At 35.8% G+C, this 26,590-nt stretch overlaps 1 protein-coding gene across 3 annotated transcripts in view; it reads left to right on the forward strand.

Moving 5' to 3' along the window:
* Positions 1-26,590, forward strand: part of LOC116727280 (protocadherin-15-like) — a 228,917-nt gene that overhangs the window by 118,574 nt on the left and 83,753 nt on the right. For all 3 annotated transcript variants that reach the window (XM_032574623.1, XM_032574624.1, XM_032574625.1), the window contains exons 17-20: positions 6,636-6,768; positions 8,147-8,226; positions 10,119-10,212; positions 14,637-14,765. In XM_032574623.1, the coding sequence (XP_032430514.1) occupies positions 6,636-6,768; positions 8,147-8,226; positions 10,119-10,212; positions 14,637-14,765 (436 nt within the window). The remainder of the gene's footprint in view (positions 1-6,635; positions 6,769-8,146; positions 8,227-10,118; positions 10,213-14,636; positions 14,766-26,590) is intronic.

The raw sequence follows: 26,590 nt of genomic DNA on the forward strand, positions 1-26,590 counted from the left end.
GCTGCTTCACTGGCTTCCTGAAGATGTGTCCCATTCCATGTTGGAATATTTTTAACGCTGTCGTTTCTGACTTTGATGCATCGCTTTACGTGTAATTCTAAGGCCTTTGTTGTTTTGATAAAATTGCTACTTTTTGGAGTATAGAACCTTTTTTGGAATGGCTACAGGTAGGAATAGGCATGTTTCAGATTCTCACAACATATACTAAAAACAACAATACTTCACTGTATTGAAGTATAAACACAGAATTTTAAAGTGAAAGGCAGTTAAACACATTGCATTAATTTAATAAATAGCTAATTTATTAATTTGAGAAAACAGCACTTATTTTGTTACTTCTCCTGTAATAATATATTTATTATTACAGTTATAATTTTTGTGATAATATGTAGTTATTGATAGTTTGATACATAGACACACATATGAAGCTTGAGAGCAGAGTGACTGTGTTTTCAAACGTTGTTTTGTATCCCCATAGCAATTATTTGAAAAAATTTGATATTTTTGTGTATTGTAAAATGTCAAAAAATAATGTGATAATATAACAATATTGATATTTAGATATTTTTTCAAAAAGTATTAAATAAATACATGTATTATACTATTTTCTATGTGTCATTCCTTCTAGCAGCCTTTATCTGGTTGCTAGAAGGAATGCAACCTTCTAGCATTCTAGCAAATTAATAAGGATTAATTCATCCTTACTAATCCTAGAGTTAGGATTTCCTATCCTAACTCTAGGAAATTAAAGTCATGCTTGATTTACACATTTTATACTGTTATTTCATTTTTTATTTGATATCTAGTGTCTTTTTATCTTTTAAAGACTTGTTTTCTTAAGGCCCTACTTTTTAAAAAGTGACTTTGAAGCACTATTGACATGTTATTTATGATAATATTAAGCCTAAAAAACAAACAAATTTGGTACCAGTGGAGCATTTCAGACAGCTAATAAGCAGTGTCTCTTGGAAACAAGAATAAATCAGTTTCCCTTTTGCAATCATCTGTATGGATATAAAGCTATTTAATTATTTGGGAGAAGGTAAAACTCCCAAAGGTGCGTCCTACTCATTTCCCAGAGGAAATAACAATACACAGATGAAACTGAATGTTAGCATATTCACTGATGGAATCTCAGTTACGGTAAAAAATGCAACATTGTCAAGTCTTTAAACTGTAAAACTTTCAAATTATGGGATAAAATGAGCTCTTCTGCTCTTACACCTGTGTACTAAGGAGTCAGCTGATTATTAGGTTCTTATAACCCTGGTAGTGGTTCTGAATTCAACAACACTGAATCCACCTGATTCACCATATAAAATCCCCCAGTTTAGCCAAACTCATGTCTGGAGTGTTAAGGGATTAAATTAATTAACATCTGTTAATTATCTTTTAACATCTCTGCATTTTTCATCTGAATGTGCAAGACAACACAAAAATTAATATCCTATGGTATTTGCAGAAGATAAACAGATGCCTCTCTTCTTTGGGACTTGGTATGACAAATATAGCTATCAAATCAATAAAATGTGAAGCACTGCAGATTGAGGTGGTTCCAGTGATTGGCTCAGAGATTGTCACCAGATTTCCCCAGACCCACTGTTTATCTCAGCAGAAAACATAACCAGAAATCAATATCTCTCTCTCCCTTGGCAATGTTATTGAAACTATGGGTTAAGATCCAAATGAGCTATGTCCTCTTCTTGTTAGGCATCGTCAAGACAAGAGTCACTGCATTTCTTTAGGTCTGAAACTCACTTTCCCAGAAGTATAAGAGATTTTGTGTCTGGTCTCACACATCGCTAACAGTAAATTATTCGGAAGGGCTTTCATACTTTCATCATAAAAGAAAAAAACAGCAGCAACATGCAGAATAGATAAAGTTGTTAGATTAAAAAGCCAGACTGGCAAAAAGAGGTCATGCTGCAACATTGTCCTACATTGCTGGAAATGACTGGAAAATTGCAACAGTAAAGACAAAGCAGTAACAAAATACAGTACAGACCAAAAGTTTGGACACACCTTCTCATTGAATTCAATGAGAAAGTGTGTCCAAACTTTGGTCTGTATTGAGTACAGACCAAAAGTTTGGACACACAGTTGTGTCCAAACTTTTGGTCTGAACTGTATGTTTTAAAAAAGTAAAACTAAAGAAGTTCTAAAAACAGTCATTGGGTCTGTGACATAATGGTACCTTGATATTCATTTAGTTATTAAACACCAGCAAACAGAAATGAAAAGTTGACCAAACACAAGTGGTGACATTGCACATCCCTAATTGTGTTTTGTTATGTTAGCTTTCCTGAATATAGGAGTATTTCTCTTTTAGAGTGATACATGTATTGGCATGTTTTAGTTCTACAATTAAGAATTGAGTTAAAATTGATTTGTTCACCTCATTCACATATACACTTTTAAATGTCTGATAGAATTTAATGCAAAGGCGTTGCTAGCTTGTTCTAGCAGTGGCCATGACTTGCATGGTGTGCTGCCTTTCATACATTAATCCATCTTTACAAAGGTTTTGGAAGCCATAGTTTGGGAGTATGATCAGCATGCATTAAAAATTCATCAAGGTCACTCTCCCCTACAAGTTCAAAATAATTCTGGACAAAGTTTACAGCCCTCAAAGTAAGTACCGACAACTTGTCATGTCAACATTTTTCTCAGTTTAATCATTTCTAATGGGGGTCATTGAAAGAAAATTCACACCTGAAGTCGACAACAGCTTAAGTAATGCATGCATACAAAGAAATCAAACTAAATTACTCCACAAATAAAGTTCTATGTAACAAAGTGAACTAGTACGGTCATGGGTTTTAGTATATTTCTGACTCACATGCACAAACACTCTCAGGAGACTGAATAGAAATTTTAAAAGGTTTATGATAACAATGAGTAAGGAATGACCTGGGCAATGGGATCACTCTGAGGAGATGGAGAAGTAAGTAACAGAATGTAAAAGTTGAAATGCAATGATGGTGAGGAACTAAGGATTTATTGATGAAGAGGATGATGTACCTCAGGGAGAAGTGAGTAGAATTGCGGTTGTTGGCTGAGTGGTGAATGTCAGACGGGAAGGAGAGTTTTGGAGCTGTGAGTCTTGAAACTGTGAGAACCGAGAGGGCCAAGGACGCTGGAGACTTGGAATGAGGAATGGAGAGGAAAGCTAGAGACGTGAGCAGGAGCAGAAATACAAAATGTAACACTGGAGGGTGGACAGGTGATTTGCAGGATGATGAAGATGATGAAGAGAAGGGTAGAGAATGCTAGAGGTGAGATGAGTCCAATTGATATTGCAGGAGTGAATCTTTGATCGAGAAAGTCCAGATGATCTTGCATAGAGGATACAGATTCACAGGAGGAATGAAGGGGAAGCAAACAAAGAAGAAGTCGGAGCTAGTAATCAGGCACAGGGACAAAATAAACATGGAGGGCTAGGGTTACCATGTAGGTAACGAACAGTGTCTTCATCTAGCTCTTTCTATCCTTTTGAACGGTCTTAACGAGAAAGAACCGTTCTTAAGTGTGGTACCAGCAGATCTAGGTCTCCTGAGCCCTCTGGGGAAACTACAACTCCAGAAGGAGAAAACAAAACACCACATTAGGTAAACTATGTTCTAAAAGACATGGAAACCCAAGAAACCAGCTGGAATCTGTCAGTATTTAAAAGGAATCCTGCTGCTATGTACTAAACAAACTCAGCAGGGTTGCTGTTAACTTATTATCAGTGAAAGGTGTCTGACTAAAGTATGACATGTTTTTTAAACAACAAATAATGCACTAGATGCAATGGCCTCTATACATGCTCATTCTACAAATCAACAGCTGTAGCATTTGCTGCAGAAGATTTGGACAACCAGTTGGGCAATATAGTCTGGCCAGACGAGGCCAAAGCTGAAATCACTGGATATTGATGCATGCACCATGTTTGGAGGAAAAATGGCTCTGCACATCATCCCAAAAATACCATGCCAAAAAATGAGAAATGCAGGTGTGCACATTATGGTGGATTCTATCCTACAGAATACAATATACATGCAGACCCCATGTGCTTGTAGAAAGGATCAAAGGAGAAATGTAACATATTTTTGATTTGAGTCTGAAGATGAAAGGAATGTTTATTTCCAAACAACCCCCAAACACACAGTCAAGGAAACGCTAGACTGACACAGTCAAAGACCTGACTTGTATCTAACTGAATATCTACAGAATTGATGATCAGTGTGCATAGAATGTCCCCCTTACCCTGCCAGAACCATTGAGATCTATTGCCAGCTTGTGTGAAGGAATTGGTCAAACTTGCTCCTTAGTAACATATGAAACTAGTCTCCCAATACACAAAGTAGCTTGAAAATGTTATTACTAAGATATGTTATATATTTCTCTGTATGTATTCAGTGCTTATTATCCGTGTCACTGCAGTTTTCTCTCTAAGTTTCATTTGTGAAGTAATCTGATTTTATTTCTTTGTGGACCAATTAGAATTTATCAGTTCTTTACAAAAGAAAAACATTAGGCACAAAATAAGACATTATGTTTGGGGGAAAAAGTAGTGAAGGAAAATGTTTGTGAATGGAGCATATTGAACTGTCCGAGTTGTTTCTCAGAGGGGAAAGTAAATATTATGCAATTAAGTCTTTATTTACCAAAGTGAAATGATCATCTGTCAAGTTCTCAACCAAATGCTTTTTCTCCCGATGCTTTTTGAAATAGAAAATCAATATGATTTCCTCTTTCCCTTCCACTAATTTTCTTTTGCAAATCCAATAATACTAAAACACATTATTAACACCTTATTAAGACACTGTCTCTATACTACTTTATCAAATTGAACAGCATGAAGTGTTAATGAATACTCCTATTTCTTCCAATCCTGTTGAGGCTAGCAATAAGTTGAAACATAGACTTTTAACATTACATAAGGAAAATAAGTATTCAACACATCAATGTCTTTCTCAGTGAATAAATTTTTAATGAAGCTGTTGAGCTCTCTTTGCGTAATCATGGTTCTTAGGCAACCTTGCTGATTATAGGTTTTACTCCTCTGTTAGAAATCACCAGGTCTTGGCTGGTTCATTTTCTTTCTACTCTAGCAGAGGAAAAATGTGATTCTATTTCAATATGGCTAAAGCTAAAAGTGCAACACCTTAATTTTTAATGAATTGTTAAAATAAATTTGTGAAGGTAAAAAAGTGAAAGTGGTTGAAGGGATCAATTAGTTCCAGTTTCTGTAGCACCGGGACCAGTTCAACAGGGGCACTGGTCAGTCACATAGTCATTGAGTCACAACACACAAATCTTCACCTTCTGTAACATTCTTCGTATGTGATACGTTGGCCACGAGACACTGTCTATAGTCCATAAAATAGTAATAAATCCTTTTATAATAACTTGGACTGACATGGAAGGATTTCCTTTTAAATACTAAAACTTTTAAACTAGGTTTTTGACCTAAAATGACTTTTTGGAGCTTCCTTTCTGTGTGATAGCCATTCTACCTGTCATTCCACTTTGATAGCCATAAGTTGATTTCAGGACTAATTTGTTCTATTTCTTCGTGTGGAGTATTTGGATTGTAACTGACATGTGGTGTGAATTTCCTGTTAATATTTATTTTAAAAATAAACGTGGCACAAAATTATTGATTGTACTTCTATTCATTTCATTTATATAGTGCCACTTGACAACAAATGTCATCTCAAAGCACTTTACAAAATTTTTTTTTTAATTCAATCACACATGCATTCCAATTAAAGTTATCAAACAGTACAGTATGCTGAGTTCATTATTCAAAGTAGATTCAACAGTTTCTATCTAAGTAATCCCAGCTGATCTCATTGAGTTTATGACTTGCAGCATTCATTCCTCCTGGACAGCAGAAAATTGCTGACATTGTTGCTGACTTTTCAGCAATCCCTCTGTTACTAAGGTTACTACGCATGAATCGCAATATTTTGACAAAAAAAAAAGAGGTTCACATATGTGTTTCTGATTCCATATTTATAAAACTTTGTTGTGATGTAAGTGTAAAGTTTTTATGTGCAACTGCAAAATTTTAAGAAGCTAAAACAAAAGTGTTAGCTGAATTAACGAAGCGGCCCCAAAGGGCAAACAATTTCCACCTACATTCACTCAGCAGGATTACATCAAAATGTTCTTTCACTAAAAGGTCACCACCCTTTGGGAAACTGAGTCACTGTAACACCAGAGGAAGTTTGCAAGACTGCTCAATAGATGGCTCAAGATCCACAGAAAAAATACTTTTGTAAAGCCCAGCAGCAATACTTCTATTTAAACTCTTTGTCACTTACACTGTTGTTGACATAAGGTTTTTATTGATTAGACACAGTAACAGCCAGAAAACAAATTGTGCAACCCTTTTTATCTTACAGTAAATCATGGGTCGTTCAGTCTCCCCTTGCCTGTTTCACTGTCCCTTATATCCTTTGTTACATTTCTATTTTGCTATTTCTTTTCCACCTTTTCCCCTCTAATATTCCTCTAGGGCTGTTGTTAATTTAGCAGACACTCTGTAGCTGGCACTCTGTCTATGTGTGTAAGTGTTCTCCTTATCTGTTCCATTTGCTATACCTCATAGTCTTTTGTCTTTCACCTTTTCTCACTCTGTTCAGGTCTTCCATTACAACAGTATATATTGAAGTTTTGCCCCCAAACAACCAGAGCCCTCCTCGCTTTCCTCGCCAACAATACAACCTTGAGATCAGTGAAGCTATGAGGACTGGTGCCACACTTCTTAATCTGCAGGTAGACACACACACACACACACACCCACACCCCCGCACACACACACACACACAATGTGAAGAGCATCAAAGAGTTTGATCAAATCTTTGCTGCATTGGCTGAAACATTGCAGTGCCTGCTTGTTTAGATTTATATATATATATATATATATATATATATATATATATATATAAATAATATTATATTTATATTTTGGACTTTTTCATTTTTTTTTAGCCTTTTCAATCATTAATACATTGCCTTAGGGATAACCACATGAAAGTTTTATTCATTAAGTATGTTAATCTTCTAAACTCTTACAATAATTAAATGTCATTTTTGTTTTCCCTTTTTAATTAACTTAGCTGCTCATTGCTTTTACCCCTTGGTAACCACACAAGTGCTTGCCAAGGTAGGAGTAACACTGTCAGCAAACCAACACCAGCTGATGGAACGGTAGTAATTGCTGATTGTGTCCTCCAGCATCTTGGCTCAAAGGAATAATAATCCCCAACTGTTCAAAGAACAAATTTTCAACATTATGTTACTGCTTAATTCAGGTGTCATGGCCATTGTTCATGGAAGTACAATGGCCATAACATAAAACCACATTTTACTTATGATAAAAATCTAAATTAGCCATAAAAATCTGATTAAAATGATTAAAACCACAATAAGCCTTAAGATCCATTTAAAAATACAATTGACCTCTATCAAAAATCATAATAAATTACAGAGAAATTGGATATAGTACGATATAGTATATATCCACTTGTTGAGCATTATTCATTATGCCAAGCTGACATTCTTCTTCGTATCTCTGAACTTCATTTTTCTTCATATCTCTGTACTTCAAGGTTAAATAGACAATAAGAAACAATACAAGTTCAAATTATTATATTTATTAAAATTATTATTATTATATAAATTATTATAGTATTTTAAATACTATAGATATTACTTTGATATTAAGCATTCTCCAGATGAACTTACTCTTTAACTTTTTATCTAAAAATAACATGTTACATAGATAGATATGAACATTTAAGCAAATGATGCCTGTATTCTGTCTTTTACTGTCTGAATGTTTACAGAGTGGCAGCCAAGCCTTAATTACCTCAAGAAATGAATCTAAGACATACATTTTTGGGCAATAAATGATGCTGCAATCAGCACCAACTTGCACTGCACACAGTTTACTATAAGTCTGCATGATTTATTTTATCATTTTGTTCTCCCCTACATTTTCTGCAACTTAAGGGAAAGTACCATAAAATGCACAGATTCTGCCCCCAAGACCTTCCTCTTGCACCACTCAGGTGTTACTATTCAAAATTACAAGTGCAAAAACATTGTAAGTCTGCCTTTATACGTGTTTAACTGTCTGCTTCTTTTGAAGGCGGTGGATCGAGAGAAGGATCCAATAACCTACAAAATCCACAGTGGAGATATTAATGGAAATTTTGCACTGCAGCAGAAGTAAGTCACGAAATGTGATCAAGATGTAGTTTTATTTAGGTGCTTATATCTGAAACATGGCTGTGTGCTTTCAGAAAAATATAGATATAGTGTATAAATGCTAAAAGAAAGGAGAGCAAATAGTAACAGGCTGTCAATTTTGTAGAAGGGAGGAGCGAGAAAATTATCCGTATCTAGGTAATGGAAAAAGAGAGGGTGGAACAGGTAAACAGCTGGGTATTTTGAGAGCAAATGTAGGAAAGAGGCATGAATGAACATTTAATAAACATAAGAAGAGCAGAATCCCATAATCGTGGAGGGTAAATTTTACTCATCATCCTTCATTTTGTTTTTAGATTTTTAGAACATTTAGCTAGATGTCTGTGAAACTAGACAATATTCCAATACAAGCCCAAATGTTGCAGTATCTCAGCTGTGTTTTCTACACAGTGGCACAATGAGTACAAACTTGTATTATAAGATACAGTACATCCCTGTCTATTATAGAGACAGCACCCAGGAGGGTGTTTTTGTTGGAGAAAGGAAAGGCATGAGCTGCCATCTGGATTACTAAATTACCCATAATTAGAGTAAAAACACACCTCCTGCTGGAGAAGCTTTTGTCCAGTGCAGCCTCCCAATGCAGTTTCCATTTACATACAGTGCCTTCCAAAATAAAAGACTCGTACCCATTTCTTCTTCTTTTCCTTTTGTCACATTGCAACCATAATTTCAATGCATTTTATTGGGGTTTCTTAATGATACACCAACACAAAGCAGTTCATGACTGTAATGTTGAAGGAAGGATGCATAGTCTCCAGTATGTTTTTTTTTTTTTATTAAAGTAAAACATGTGGCCTCCCCTGTTCATTTATAAGCCCCTAAAAAAAATCTCTTCAATTGCTCTAAAAAGTTTAAATACTATAGATTCTTCCCATCTATTAATTTCAATACAAATGAAGTTGTTTCAGTTAAGGCCTCAAAGGCTTGTCAGCATCACGAAGAGTTTTGCTAGTTAAACTAGGGTTAGGTTTTAAAACAACATCCCACATTAGGGTCAACATGCAAATTTCTGTGTGTGGAGAAAAAGTAACACTACACATCAATCAGAATATCTGTGGGGAACTTGATAGAAACACTTTTCTTTAGCAGAGACTGTGAAGCTGCTCAAAGACTACTGGAGGATGGATGTAGCTAAATACATTTCAGCCCCAGAGAAAACCGGTTTTTTGATGCAGAAAAAACTGGAGAATATAGGGAAAGTTAACCTTCGAGCATGGCCGTAGCTGTATATCAGAATGGACCAGTCAAAGTCTACGACCAATTTCAAGTAAAAATCCATGGCAAGGTTTGAAAAGATGTCTACAAATGTTCTTGCAGCTGCGATTGGAGCAAAGATATTGAGATTGCAGGGGCCGAATAAAAATGTTTACTACATTCTTCAATTAATTTCTCAGTGAAGAACTTTGAAAACCATGTAGCATTTCATTCATTTTATAATTACGGGGTGCTTAGTGTTATTCAAAAACATAAAACTCCTCCTAAAATACATTAGAATTTGTGTTATCACAGTTCAGTGTGTATGAATTACTTTGCAAGGCACTGGAAAAAAAACTCTAAGCAGTTTTCAACTCATTTCGATCTTGTATTTGCATACAAACAAATCTGGCAAATGCATGAAATTAGAAGGAGTGCTGCACATGATTAGCAATCAGTGACTTTTGAACAGAAACTTCTTGTCAAATTAAACTCAGTATTTTACACCATGGTATCTTGATTTGCCCTGCTTTGTCTTTTGCCTGTTTTTTTTACTGATGACTTCTATTGTTTGGTGTCTTTTATATTCATGCTCTGATCTCTTTCGAAACATTTACCTTCAACGTCAATCTGATCTGTTTGTCATCTCTCTCCAGTTCAGGGTATTTAATTCTGGACAAGCCTTTGGACAGGGAGTCTCTGGATCATTATATCCTGATTGTCACCGCCTCAGATGGACGCCCAGATGGAGTAAGAAATTTGGCTATGCCGCACCAATATTTACTGTCTCTCCTTACTTGAGTTGTTTTACAGAAGTTGAGCAAAATCAAATCAAGCAACTGTTGGAAGCAAATTGCTGCGAATGACACCTTTTGTATTATGTAGAAAGAGGGTCATTAAAGGCAGTTTTGGAAATACTTGACATTTATGAAAATAGTAAATTATAGAAAAAATGTAGAAAAGAACTTAGGAGAAAATATTTAGAATGACTTTTATTTCAGATACTGCTGGTTTTCATTGTACAGAGGAGTCTCAACCCTCCTCCTTTTGTCTGCTTTGTTCTGCCCCCTGACATCCCCCTAGAGGTTTTTTCCAAATCCTTTAATTCAACAAGTCTCAGTTGTGAATCTTTCCTTTCTTTTTGCTTAAATCTTTCTCTTTCATCCACCTTTTTCTTATGTCACCTTTCTGCTGTAATCCCTGCAAAACTTATCCAAAGTTTTTTCCCCTAACCAGCTCATTCCTGTCTCACAAATACCTTCCCTTCCAGCCATCTGCTTCCACAATATCCTGTACAAACCTGTATGTCTACTGAGACCCTTGTCTTGACTCATTCATCGGCTTTTTCATCAACTCTACAAATGAGCGATGTCTCTGAGCAATCCTTTGGCCAAATCCTATCTTCCTCTAGACACCATGTGTTGCTACATCATACCTCACCACTGTGTGTGAGTACACTGCCTGTGTTTATCAGTGTTGCTCATTAGCTTCCTAATGCGACATCGTCATTGTCTCCCTAGAATTCTAACACACTAAACAGATTTGAAATTACAACTTCTGGCGAGGTGAAAAACAGACCATATTTCTCTCTTTGTTACATCTGTTAGTGAGTGATACTTATCAGGCAGGAAACAAAACTTTTCCTTAAGATTTATCTACTAGAAGCAGATCAATCTACTAGATTTACAAGTTCACAATAAGTTTGACCCTTCTTTGACCAATCAAAGTACGAATGCTGTTAAAGAACCAACTGTGGGCATTTGATCAACAGAAACAGACCAGGTAGCAATGAAGGATGGTGGCGTGGTCTGATGAGTCAAGTTTGATTTAACATCTTGTGAATGGTCGAGTGTGTGTCCATTGTTTATCTGGAAAAAATCACCAAGATTCACTATGGTAAAAAGGCGAGACAGCAGAGATAATATGATGGTTTATGTAATGTTCTGTTGGTCCACATTGGGATCTGCCATGCATGATGTCACCTTGACAAGTAAGATCTACTTTTGAGAGTTATAAACAGGGCATGTAATCTTTAAAAAGTTTCACCTCTAATCTAAAAGGATTCTTCAGTTTTGAAACTTGGGTTGGAAATATCAGACTTCTAATCGGTTAACGTCAACCAAAGAACTTTCTGAATATCATTATTCATAAATCTAAAAGCTATACTGATGATGTGCTGCATAAAACCTTCAGATCTTTTGTGTTACAGAAGGTAACTGTTCCCTAAAATATGAATTATTCAAGCTACTTTCACAGAGCCTTGGTTTAGGCAGCACTAAGTATGTGCCAGTCTGGACTGCTGTGTATTTTAACCGTCTTTTGCTTTACCTCAGTAAATTATGTTGATGCTGGTGTTTTGTTGTACCTTAAGGCATTTATTTAGTTTTTTCTTGTGTGTGAAGAAATTAAACCTATCCATCAACCATAAAAAGTTATTAGTTCATAAAGTTTAAGATCTTTTTTTTAAACAAATTAATTCCTCATTATGCTTTGCTGCCAAGAATCATGATATCTTCAGGTCACAACAGCAATTGTAGGCATATGTGACATGTAAGTTCTAAGCAAATTCATGAAGAGGATTTACTTGTTGCTTGTCATCTTGGACCTTTGACCTCATCTAGAAATGCTTTGACTCTGAACATAGTTTAAATATTCAGTTTTCTCTTTAAAAGTTTTCACAGTTGTTGGCTATTTCATCATGCTGTGTTTTTAAATCTTAAGAAAAGTGTGTTGTATTACTACAATTGTGTGTTTGTTGACTATAAAGTGTGGATATCAGTGGCAGTAATTCACTGCCACTGAGATCAGTGGCAGTGAATTACTTTCCAATATTTTGTTAAAATTCTCATTGCATCTCTGGCAACATATCTTTCAGATGTTTCTATGCCTCCTGTGGAAGGCAAACTGCAGGAAATACTTTTCTAGTTTGGTTCCAATTTCATACCCCCTGTGGTCACTGTGCACTGGCTGTTTTTTTGCATTTCCTTATTCACCATCTCTTTACCATCTAAACACTGCGTCTCATTTTCATCTCTCGTTTTCCTGCTAAAACCCCCTTTATATGTCTCAACTCTTTGGGGTACATGACTTCAAGGATCTCAGATCACGCTTTTTTCTCCCCTTTCTGATGGAGCAAAAGCTTTTTTTGAACCGATATTACAATCCTGCCAAGATGCAAGTGGATGCTGGAGAGCAGGGCATCCATTTTATGCCACTTATAAATCACTTAAACTGTCAGTGACTTATCACATATTTTACTATTTTACTACTTTTTTTTTTTTTTGCTTTTATCAAAGAGTACATTAAAAAGTCATAAATAATTTTCCATATTTTTAAAAAAATACATTTGTACCTTGCATTGATCCATGCAGATGTTGGGTGGTTACTGTTTTGCTTCTATTAATTATACTGTTTTTCTCTTCCTTTCTCCATCTACCTGTTAATCAGGCATCGAAATAATTAATTCACTGAAAGTCAAATGATGTATTCTTAAAAACAATGATGAGGACTGTTTTGTTTTTCATTGCAACTCTACAGTTATGAATTTTGGTTAGGGAAAAAGATGCTGAATTTTGAACTGTTCTTACCTTTTAAAACCAACTGCTTCTCTATACCACCATCTTTTTAAGATGATCATAGTGACTGATGCTCTTCACAGGTGGTGTGCGATTTTCTTTTATCCAACTGATCACAGATCACCCGAGGCTTTTCCTCCATCTCACTCTGTGTTGTTAACTTAAGTGCAACCAATCCGCTGCTCTCTTTTTTTCCCTGCTTATTTTACTTTGTTAGTAAAATACCTTTACCTTTTGGTTTCTCTTCCCTTCATAGTAAATCTGTTAGTCAGGCATCAAAACATTTATCTTCTTCATTAAATAAAATCTCCTCATATGTGTGTCAGTGAATACATGTGGTGATTTTAATGGGATAAAATTCATAATAATGTTCCTGACCTTGTATCATAGACATCCATGCAAAACTGAGTTAAATGGATGGGAGGAAAAGAGAGAAAGATTTCAGAGGTGTTCAAAACCCCCCTATGGTTTTCTGCTTTCCTATAAATAGGTCTTGAAACACATGCAATGTCTCAACCAGTCTCTAGAGCTTCATGATGAGTGCATTATCCTTGAGTCCCAAATGACTTGAAGTTTTTAAAAAATGGGAGAAGGAAGTTTAAACATTTTCCTGCTGGGGACTGCATTATATATTGCGTATGAGACAGGGTAGAGTTTGGGAAAGAGAAGAACGGTTTGAACAGGGCAGAGACAGAAGACCATTCAGAGAAAAAAAAAAACTAGAAAAAGAAGAGCAGAAGACTGGAGCGTAGATGCATTACACTAGTCCATTAATCAGTATCACCCAAAAGGCCTTGGGTTGTCTGTACTTGTTCACACACATACACACCTGTTTGTCTCTCATATTATTAAATGTCCTGTAGGGAGAGTGTCAGACTGCAAAGTGCCTAATTGGCTGTTTGGCCTGTGAATCCATCATACTGCCACAGGATGAGAACTATACAAGTTGGTGCATTGAGCCTATTCTACTGTAAAGACGCTGTTTGCTAGATTCAATTTGAACTTTATTGTACAACAGCTTGATGTAGGTAAATGCTTCTCTTGTGAACTTTCCAGACTGTGAATCAATCAGCTTTAACCTTTTGCTATTCTAAGGACTCCAAAAATATTCCTAAAAATGATGCCAGTTTCACATTTAAAAACATTTGGGCATGATCAGCAAAAGCAATGTGACTTTTAGCAGAGATGCAAACAGCTACTGGCAGGTTTCAGAACCTCCTTGGATAATTAAAAATACTTGTTTTACAGTATTTACACTAAAGTATATTAAAGGATATAATTACTTTGCAAACAAGTAGAATTTTTTTTCATGTAATCATTCCATGAAAATGATTTTTTATATCTACAGTATATACATAAAAAAAATTTGTTGTTTTTTTGTTATTTTCACCCAAAGTCATTAAGAGCCATTGTGGAAGATCCAAGGGGTCACTGAAGGTTCAGTCCTTGCAGTCCTTAGGAAGGATATAAAAGAGGATGCACTGCGGTGTTTTATTATTAGGTTTAAAAATATTTTCTTTCATCTTCTGGAGCTGAAGAGCTCTTCAATGAATTAAACAGACAATTTTTTTAAATGTGTGTGTTTGTGTCATTTTGTAGACCTCCACTGCTGTGGTGAATGTGGTGGTGACTGATGTGAATGACAACGATCCGGTGTTCAACTCTTCTCTGCCAGTGAATCTCTCTGTCACCGAGGAGCAGAATAACGCCTTCGTTGGACAGATCATGGTAAGGAGATCCTCCATTGCATACTTTCACAAGATAAATCCTGGAAGCTAAAAACGACACAATTGCTTCTTTAATGAGGTCCCCGTGTGAAAACAAAGGACATCGATGTGTTGATTGTGTTTTCCCGCAAGGCTGTGTACTTGTTTAAGCTTTTTAATGAGCAATAATTTGTTCGTTTAATAATGACACTTGAACAAAAACATGATAATTAAGAAAAATTAATCTGACTGTTTCAACAAGTCCTTGATTGCACAATTTAAAAGCCTAGCAGGGGGGCGAGTCAATGACAGGTTACTTTTGTCTGTATCATTTCTCAAATGACACAGTCCAGCTCGTTTTACAGTGGAAATAGCGCAAATCATTTTCTTGGAGTTTTAACCATCTGTTGGGTTTTGATACATTGCTATTAGGACTGATAGGCATAATATTTTTAGAATGTTGCCTTCTGTGTGCCTTCTGAGCACATATTTACAAATCTGTGACCATCATTTCAAAGCATTACTCACATAGATTTACAAAGTATTTCAATCTTTAGTAGTGATGGAAGTAAATAAATGCTGTCAAAACAGAAAGTTTACTCAAAATAACTTATGCCAAAAATATTTTGTGCACAATTAGCTTACGAACAATATCTTACTGCTAAGCAACGTGGGAATTTTGAGCAACTATGGTTAAACACACACAGCTATTTAAAGCTTATGCATAAATTAGTAATTTCTCCTAATTTGTCTTCCTGATTTGTACAAGAAAAAGCGTTATATTTGTAGCTCCTGTAGGAATCAACATTTGTCTGTTTTTAACCTACATTAAAGCAAGGTTATGCTAATTTGTTGCATTAATTAGACTGCTAATTCTCCTCAGTGTATCTCCTTCAGCATATCTAAAGGAATGAAATAAACAGGTGCACACACTTCACACAAATAGTTACAGTGACTTTAATTAAACCCTCCTGTTACATTCATTTGCTGCGACGACCAAAGATCAATTTTACATAAGTTTGTTTGAGCTTTTGGGTGGCAAGTTTTGCAACTCCATGTATTCTGGAAATAAGCCCTGGTCTTCATCCACAGGTTTTACACAAAGCTCTGATTGGTCTGCTTGTGACTCTATTGTTGGGCATGGAAAGCTAGGGGCAAGGCACACCACACCTTTCAGATTTTGATTTGTAAAAAATTCTGCAATGAATTCATCCGTTTCCTTTCACTGGACAATTATTTGCAACTTTTTGTTTATTCATGACATAAAACTGAAGTTGAGGTGACGAAGGTGTGGCAACATTTTAAATCTTTTTAAATATCAAGTGAATATATAAAATGAATTGCCATTATTCAAAATCATTGCATAAACTGTTTACAAAACATCACTTTCCAGACCTTAAGACTGACTGGCCTATTTTCCATAAGAGACTCCTGGGTGAATCGTACACTTTGATCAGCTCTGATCTTTTAAAGACACTTTATCAGATGTGTGCTTACTTGGATTTACTTCTAGCTTAATTTATAGGCTTTGTACTTTGGTGTCAAGGGTTCTTTGATCCATCTGACTCTTTGCTGGTTTCTAAATGTTAATCAGCAGTTCAACACTTGGGCTATTCCTGTTTTAAATGTTTGCCCCTTGTACACCCTTGTATAGGATTTTGAACAAGTTGAGTATTAAGTTCTAAATTTAAAAGTTAAATTGCTTTTCTTTATTTTTGAGCACAAGCTTTGTAAATTCAGAAAACGCTTAATATCTTCCAGGCACTGTAAATTTTTACTTTCACTCCACGTTTTGGTCTTGGGCCAAATGCAACATCCAAAAGCCACGCCTGATCTGAACAGAGGGCACTTGAAATCATTCCAGTTCTGAACTTCCTGCCTTTCAAGGAACCTTGGACTGATTCCAAAGCAAAACAGACGGCGTTATCCCTCAGCAGGCTGAGAAAGGCACGACTCTGGGCATCAGTCCAAACCAGGGCTCGTACCTGGAGGTATTAACCGTATTTCTGAATGAATTTACAGACGTTACTTTACTTTGGAGATCAACATATGGTAAAGCAGGACAGAATGATCTACAAGGCATTGGAAAGTCTTTGAGTGCCTGAGAAAAAAACAATAAAACAAAATAGAGCAATCCAATGGAGATGAAATACACCTGCAGAAGGATGAGGATGATTCCTGACAATTTTTGGAGTAGCAACATGTGTTGCTGGGAAAATGAAAAAGTATTCTACTACTACATGAAGTATCTAACCAATGGAATACTATAAATAAAATGTAACAAGGCAATTTTTTATTAAATTCACCATAATTTGTAAACTAAAGCTGTGAATTTGCTTTCATAAATAAAGGTCTACAAACCGAACTGGTTAGGCTAGCAACAGCTGTGCAACAGTGTTCAATACTTTGGTAAACCCAAAGTTAAGTTCTGGATTCCCATGGTGTTAGCAAAAGAAAAAGAAATCTGCTGGTGGACTAGCAATAAAAGACAGAGCAAAGAAAAAAGGGAATACCTGACAGGAAATAACATACAGCAGATGTAGACAAGTTCCACGTAAGTGTGAGGAAGAGACAGCTTTCTCAAGTTCAAAAGAAGAGGAAAGCTTATCTCTGCTGCACAGACAGTTCCTCCGCTCTCTTCCAGAGATTTTCAAAAAATAACAAAGTACTTCTTTATAGTCTGAAAACTTGTCCGGCGATAAAAGCACCTAAACCAAATTTTATTCATTAATCTATCCAAAGCCTTATTTTACAGGGGAATAAATTACTTTAATTTCAATAATTGAATCCTTTTCATATAAAGGAAAAAAAAACAGAAAATACCATTAATTTGAATATGCTGATGATTGCACAAGGTTAGTCTGTCCTCCACTTTTATATGTGTAGAACGGAAAGGGTTTAGTCTTCTCAAACTAAGTGCGGTTATAAAAATTTAAAATGCTGTAGCCTAAATATCCATTTTGTTTTTCTTTAAAAAAATGTGCTATATGCCATATTCATATTAATTCTTTAATGAGTTCACATGTACTTCAAAATACTTTCATGGCCTTCGAACCAGTTTTTTTGTACATTCCAGTCTCAAACTTCATTGTATTTTATTGGGATTTTATGTATTAGACACACAAAGTAGTGTGTAACTATGGGGAGAAAATAAAACCAGAAAATGTGGGGTGCATTTATGTTTAAGACCCTTTACTTTAAAAACATAAACAAAAACAACATAGTCAATTACTTTCAGGAGTTACTTAATGGGTAAATAGTCCACATACAATGTTAGCTAACCAAGAACTGTAACATTGACCTGAAAACATTTCCTGTGGTGGCTGCATCATGCTGTGGGGATGCTTTGCTGCAGGATGGACAGAGAAGCCTGCAAGAATGTAACTTGATCAATAGAATTAAAGGTTTGGATTATTAATCCTTTCATAAGGGCTGCTCACTTTATAAATATTTTTGGGCAGATCTGTTAAAAGCAATGAGCATGAAAAAATTAGTTCCTTATCGCTATTCTGATTATTTTCAAACAACTTCTATCTTAAACTAATTTAAATACAAAGGCAAATCAAAGCTAATTTTTTGCCATCAATAATTGTTTGAATTCATGTAGAGAAACAATCACATGAACTAACTGCATATAAAATCTATTGCCAGGTCTTCCTTGTCCATCCATCCATCCATCCATTTTCTGTTCACCCTTGTCCCTAATGGGGTCGGGAGGGTTGCTGGTGCCTATCTCCAGCTACGTTCCGGGCGAGAGGCGGGGTACACCCTGGACAGGTCGCCAGTCTGTCACAGGGCAACACAGAGACATACAGGACAAACAACCATGCACACACACACTCACACCTAGGGAGAATTTAGAGAGAGAGACCAATTAACCTGACAGTCATGTTTTTGGACTGTGGGAGGAAGCCGGGGTACCCGGAGAGAACCCACGCATGCACAGGGAGAACATGCAAACTCCATGCAGAAAGACCCAGGCCGGGAATCGAACCCAGGACCTTCTTGCTGCAAGGCAACAGTGCTACCAACTGCGCCACTGTGCAGTCTTCCTTGTGTGTGTAGCTAATGTCGACATGCAAACCTGTTGAAAAACTTTATAGTTCAATTGGTGGAACACATTTGTGTTTAATGACATCAGGGAAAACTTTGTAATTCAGAACTGTGTATAGGTCTTGCAGTTTTCCCTGTATATTAAATTAAAGTCACAGATGCCAACAAAATGTGAAAAAAGAAAAGAGGTTGAACTTAAAGAAAAAGTGCATTACCACTTGAATGCAGCAGGCATTGTAATTATTGTATAGATAGCAGAAATGTCAGACTTCTAGATTTTTTTTTTTTATCACTGTGTTGAAAAGCAACAGACATAAGGCCGATTAGACATTATTTTCATTATGTTCTAGGCTTTTAACTGTCTGGTGTTATAATTATACTTCTGAAACTGTGAAAAACATGGTGAAGGAGAGATGAAAGATGAAGGGTTTATTTAAAAGGAGCACACATCATTAGATGCACAGCCAAGAAACTCAAATCACACTGAAGTACTTGACAAGAGGTGAATAATCCAATCTTTGATTCATGTAACTTACTTTAGAAAATATAATGTTATAAAAATCTGGCACTGGAGAACAGCCCTATGTTGCCTTTTCTGTAGTTTAATATCTGGTGTCATTTTATTTGTCTATTAGGAAAGCAGGAAAAATATTTTCCCTTTATTTTTAGAGATTTTAATTTGTCAAGTAGGGTTAAGCCAACATTCAGAAAAACGTTTCTATGATAAAACATTGATAGCATGTTTTCCATGTGCCTTTAAAGCTATAGAAATGTATGTGAAATTTTAAAAGCAGTCAATATTACATAAATTATAGATTGACTTGTTTTTCTGCGTGATGCAGGCAAACAGGAGTCACATTAATGATCAAAAATAAAATGGTTCAATAAACAGGCAAGAGTTGATCACAGGAGATGGGGTGTACAGTGGGGATGTTACAATCAGGATGTTTTATTCCCTTGTATCCTTTCTGAGTCATGTTGGAATCAGCAATTGGAGATTGGTTCATTCATTCATTCACTCATTCATTCATTCATTCATTCATTTTGTAAATTAATTCAGAGATCATACTGAAAATGTTGTACAGCAAATCCAAAAAACAAGTAATGACCTATTAAAAGCCAGACAATACTGTTTAAATAAACTTTTTTTCATTATTTTGTTCAATTGGCAGATCTCACAAATTGTGACTTTTTTAGAGTGCTGCTGCTGTAAATGACAATATATATTATTTTCATTTTCAGTCTGTATTTGGGGACTTGTAAAAGTTGACTTAAAGATATGGGAGCTCAAAAAATCTAATTCAAAAAATGAATGTCACATAAATGCATGGGTAACGATTAAATGCAATGAAATAGTGAAATAGTATGCTTCAATGCATACTTTTCCATCCTACCTATCTCAGTCAGTATTGACCCACTGGGTGTTGCATCACTTATCTTCCTTGATAATGACAGATATTTGATCTCCACTTGAGTTTTTGAGGAAAGGGATTTTATTTCTAAACGCTTGACAGAGAAAGTTACAGTGTTCAGTAGACTCCCATTTTGCTTCTGCTAACTGGACAAAACGTACAGAAAAAAGTTATCCTGCTTCATAAACTTATTCATGAAGTCCTCTAAAAGAAAATCAAAGTTAAGCTGGAAGAAAGCACTTCAGAGAAAACAAAGACACAAAATATATCAAAAACACCATTGTAAAAATCTACAAAATATGCATTATAAAACATCCTAAGTGCCAGCCTTCAAATTTCTTGCTGCTTTTTACTACATGGATATGTATAAAAATAAAATTGTATGTAGTGGCTGTCGCTCAAAAAAGAGTCGTCCTTTAATCAGACACTTCCAAATTCATCCTCAACCCCTCAATTTTGGATTCCAAAACTCTTTGTGTTACCTGTTTTTAATGCAAATCTGCATGTGGTACTTTACACCAAGTAAAAACTGCAAGCGGCTTTTAAATCAGCCTCCAGCTTCTCTCCTGATTTACTTTCTGCCTCTATGACTGTCCGCATGTCAATTATCTCCCTTTTCCAAACAACCCATGATAATCACACAAAAGCTGGATGCCCCATTAAATTTCTAACACAGTTTCCCCCCCGGATGGCAATGAGTCACTGAATACAAATCAAATGGAGAGGACTCCTCATTCAGAGCACTGCCAAGACAGTGTCTAATTTCCACTAATTCAAATAATTGCTTTGTGAGATGGATTAAAAGTTTAATGAATGAAAATTGAGGAAATGTACAAAATGGGTCACCGCAAAAGCAAGTTGCTGCATTAAAGCAGAGTAAGTGGATTGTAAATATGAATGGATATGATGATGAGGTTGCTTTTTTCATGAATTTCTAACCATCAGGTAGATTTTCTTGGGCAGTTTTTGTGTTTGGTACCAAATCTGAATAAACATCTTCTACTGCAAACACCAGGAGTAAATGACTTTGTTTTCAATTAATCAAAAGTATAATTATGCAGTAGTTTCATTATCATTTTGCTTTGTATTCCCTCTTTTAAAAAAGTGTTAAGCATTTCTGCCTATGCTTACGTTCAGTGGACCCCTGGTATTTGTGGGAATTTGGAACAGCAGGCTCACAGAAATAGTCAAAATCTGTGAATATTTGGGAGCTCTTTTTAAAATGCTTATACCTGCCAAATTTATTAGTTCAAAAACCAACTATATCCTACAGTATTATGCATAAATACATCTACAGTCTCCTGTACTCTTGGAGCTAACGCTAATCAGCATCAAGACCAATAAATGGCAACTCTGGATTGGCTGCTTTGCAAACAGCAGTCAATAGCGAGTCAAGTAGCATTCAGCTTAGGTATCTCAGCTTCTTCTTTGTATTATTCTAAATTTGTGCTACAAAAATAAATCTCTGGGTAGGTGGGCTTTCCAGATATATAAATAACGATGCAGTGATTTAGCTGATAACATTTCAACTACTTTTCTCACCTGCATGTTTATCCTTTTTTAGTTTCTTTTTTAGTAAAAGTGTGCCCTTTCTGTTTGTCCCTTCTCCTTTGCCATAGGGTCCCCTATGAATCAGATGCAATGCAGAGCTTGCTTTGATTACTGTTTGATGATGAAATGTGGCTGTCTCCATTATATTTTTTTCTCGTTTGTCTTAAATTTCATAACCCTGCTCCACCAACTTTAAATACAGCTTGTCCTTATTTTCATCATCAGTGGACACTATGTGCTTGTTAATTTCATTTTGCTTTCAACGTATTATGAACAATATTGGCCAGCATTTTTTACTGACAATAGAATTACCAACCCCTAAAACCACATCTGAAGCATCAAAGAGCCTTTTCAATTAGTGTCAGACTGCAAGGATCAACAAGGGCTACAACTTGAATAGGTCCTCACAAAGATACACATTTATGTATTTAGTGTAGTACATAGTGTTTGTAACTTAAAAGCAAGTAAAGCAATTATTTTTTAACTCTTCTTGCTTTTGGTGTGAGCAATACCTGATTCAGCCCCGCACACAAGACCGCGCTAATGTGTCTTTTGCTCTGGTCTCATCCATTTTAATGCTGTCAGAGTGCTGATTGCACAGGATGAACATTCAGAGAGGTGGAGAGGAATACCAGCTAGCAATTTGTCACTTTCTTTCTACCTTATGTTACTAGTTGAAAAAGACTATGTGCAGAGGAAATCAGAGTGTGACTGCAGAACAGTTACAGAAGGATAGCCAGATTAAAAAAGTATAACAAAACGGAGAGGAGGACATTGCACTACATTTTTTATCAAGTTAAAACTGAAAGTACTGCCTCATTAACTTTGTGGAAGTTTAGTTTTTGCTGCAAAATACCTCCAGAATCTCTGGGGGGAAAAGTACAAGGATGGAAGGATAGAGAGCACACATACCAATGTGCTGTCTGATTGAAGCTTACAATTTGTGTTAGCAGGAAATTACATTAAGAAGATGCTACACAGATTGCACAGTATTGGTAATAAACTTATGTAGTGGGCAATCTGTATAAGTCCCGAATATATTTGGTCTCATTGCTGGCTGCAGATGTATGATGCTACGTCGAAACCTTTAAAATGTTTTATTCATTCATAAAGGGCGAGTGCCAATGCAGCTGTCATAAAGAAATTTGATTAAAATAATAGACTATCAGTGAGTCAAATATAGTACAGTTTGCTTTATTGATGGACAATATGGTATTTGCTGGTCATTACGTGTGTTAGTTTACAGGTGGTCTGAATTGGAGTTTGTAAAGTTAAAACTGTAACACAATTAGTCTTAAGAATAATTAGAGTAATCTTAAGGAACAGAAAATAAAAATGACAGCTTTTGCTGGTTGCATGACCTTGCCCTACTCCCCTCCAGGCTAGATCAGTGGAGCTTAGTGTGTTCTGCATGAGTAAACAGAAGCAGAAAGGTTGGGAATATGCACTGTGCACAATTATTAGGTAAGTGAGTATTCTGATCATATCGTCATTTTTAGGAATATTAGTTTATAGGAAAGTTTTCAATTGTTTGTTTATTATTCTCTCTTAAACAGATGAAAGTATAAAAAAGTGAGATTGAGCAGATATTTCTGCTCAATAAAAAATTCTCTCTTATTGTACCCATATAGATATTCTCCTAAGGAAGTCAAAACATCACTTTTACTACCTTAGGTTAGGCTTTTATTAACATTTTGGATTAACAGAGCACTGTATTTAGTGATTAGTAAAAAATAATCCTCAAAAATAAGATCTCCCTAATAATTGTGCACACAGTGTAATGATTGCACTCAGACACACGCCAACCCGTGTAGGACCTCCACCAGCTGCATTCTGCACCCTTTCTTTTTCTGTGGTTGAATTATTTTAACCAACTTGAATCTCAAATTAAATCACACTTTAATCACATATTTGTTTGTCTTTAAGAAGTTTCTGGCCTAAATTTATCTGGATACTTGACCACCCTTTCTGGCAGAAGTGGTGCAGTCCATTTAAATTATCAGGCTTCCTGGCACACACTCAGCTTTTAAACATTATCTATGAGTTTTCAATAGAGTCAAGGTCAGAGCCACTCCACAAGCTTCCTCTTGGCCTACTTGTCTAGTAAAACTCTAGTTTGATGTGTGTTTAGTATTATTAGATTGTCGGAACACTAAGTTTCAACCATCTGATTGAAACTGTCACTGTCGGATGAATGGGAAATGGGTGGGATCTTTCTTATCATAAACTTGCAGATAAACTTGAACATCTTTGGCCACAATTAAGCAAGTGAAACATTAACACAGACAGAGTAGTTCTCTACCAAGACTTGTTCCTCCTTTAGCTTGACTGAAATTTGCCTGCTTGGATAAACCAAATGTGTCTTTGTGAAAAGTTTTTCACTAAGAAGGGACAAGATTGAGCTATTTGGCTATAATTACTTGAAAAGTGTTGAAGCTGGTAAACGTGAGGCTTCTAAAACCTTGCAGGTCCAATGACCCAACAGTCAGGTACGGCAGTGGTCACTATTGCAACACCTAGTGCATCAGATAATAAAGGAAGAAGTATGTCTCCAAATAATTTTATTTAATTCCTTTGTAGAGTATCATTACAAAATCACCTTAACTTTGTCCTCTCTTAATCCACCCATTATACCTGTTGATTCAGGTCTATGTACAATAAGAATTGAATGGTGCTGCCATTAAGTGGACTGAGCAAGTGGCATTCCACTGTGATTGTACAGTATAAAGCTGTATTTATAATTCTGTAATTTTAGTATATTTTACAGAAATATATGAAGTAATTACATTTCCAAGACCTGTAAAGCAATTGCAGCATTGGTAATATAATCTACTTACTTATTGTCTCCAATTATGCCTAATGTTCTGAATCTGCATCAACATTTTATCAATTATGTGTTGTATCCAAAAAATCTCTTAACTTCGAATCTTCCAGACTGCAAAAAAATTACTTATTTCTTTTATACAATAAAACAAAATAAAAATTTTTTAGTCGAGGATGTATTTTAGATTGCATGGACAGTCATGCCAAAAATCCCCAATAAATTCAAATTTGTGAACCCATTTTTTAAACTTGTTTGTTGCATAACTGTCCAAAAAGTCCAAAGAAGTCCAGAAAAGCTCAAAATAAATGACTCCACTGACTGTATCATAGCCCATGTTAAGGAAATATGATTATTTTTAATGCTTAATACAGTTAATCTTAAAAGGTATATGGAACACTCTTATTTTGAACAGGTTTGTGTTAAGCATTTAAAACTAAACCAGAGGGGTAAGCATTCAGAGACACAGGAACCAAATGCTGATTAAGGGAGATCTCTCAATGGGACCCCCACTGTGAGGCCAGGCCACAGGGGAAGCCATAAAATTTGCATTTTCCTTGGGAGACAGAGACTTTAGATTTCTCAGGTATCTGTGAGGTCTTATCTCAGGTCGTTCTGTACTCAGAATGACCGTGGGAGCCACGGGGGGTCAGGGCCAGCTATCCGCTCTTTTGTTTCGGTAGAAGGCAGATGGTCCTTTTGATCTTTGCGTAGATTGAGGGGAGTTCCAAGTTTCTCTGGGAGCTTCCAGTTGGTCAACAAGGGGAACGCCTAGAATGCATAAATTAAATAGAGAAACACCTCTTTACTATATGATTTCGTGTTAGGAGAGAAAATCCAGAGAGTTGCCACTTTTTTGCTTTTTGCATTGGCTCTCTCTCCAAAGACGTCTTTGCTGTTTGTTTGTCTTTGTTTTGTGTCTGTCTGTCTTCCCCCTTGTGTGTCTTTATTTTTATGAGAAAAATGCATATCTCTGTTCCTCTGCAGCTTTGTTGTTGATTGCTTTGTATGAGATTAAACTCTGTGATCTGTGACGTCAACACGCTTTGTTGTTGTTTCGTTTTAGCAGCACGCGGTCGCTGCAGGTCGCTCACGGAGAACGCCGCTCGCCGATCCCGGGCAAAATTAAAAGAGGAAGAAGGAGCCAAATGTTTTGTCCAAAGCTAGCATTAAAATGATTTTTTTTTTTTTTTAACACCCATCATTACGCTTGAATGATTGGCCAAAAAATAAGAATGCATGAACACCTTTGACCAACAGTTTTTTTTTTTTTTGTGGAGAGTATTAGAGTATAAAATGGAAAACATATGACGCAAAATCCAAAAACATTTTACCACCTTAGTTAGGTGATAGAATAATCTAATAATTGGTAAAAAAAGATCTTGCAAAACACATACGAGCTAGGGGATGACTTTTACCAAGATCTCAGATTAGATAATTCGCTTTTTCATGGCAGTAGCAAGTTTGCAAATCCAAGTCTTACAAATTTGCAAAGCTTTAAACCTTCTGACTTAAACTCATGCCAAGAATTAACAGGAATAGTCTCTTCTTGTCAGCTGTACAGCTCTCTAAAGACGTAAATAATTTATTCACTTTGAGCAAGAAGGCAATGTGAAAAGAAAGCAAAATGTTTTTAGAAAGCTGTTTTCTTTTTTTGTAGAGTAACAAGGAAAAGGTGAGTTTAAGCCTGACAAAGCATTGAAGCTTTATTGTTAGAACTGCAGAATCCCCCCCTGATGGCTGTAACTGACACTAAAGTGGAAGTATCATATTTTGAATGTTAAGCATTAAAAATATGATACTTTAAGAATCGTAAAGAATCATAAAAATAAAACCTCTCATTTATAATTACCGTGAAGAAGCTATAGGTTTTTTGCTACAATGTTTGAAAAACATAGTTACAGAATTTCATTAAGAGAGCAGCTGGAACTTTTGGTTTGATCGATCATTCTTTGGGCTTGTATTGCGGCCAGTGTGGCACAGAAAAGTGGTGAATAAAAGAATCTGGTA

Source organism: Xiphophorus hellerii, chromosome 10 (assembly GCF_003331165.1).
Source record: "Xiphophorus hellerii strain 12219 chromosome 10, Xiphophorus_hellerii-4.1, whole genome shotgun sequence".
Classification (NCBI taxonomy): Eukaryota; Metazoa; Chordata; class Actinopteri; order Cyprinodontiformes; family Poeciliidae; genus Xiphophorus; species Xiphophorus hellerii.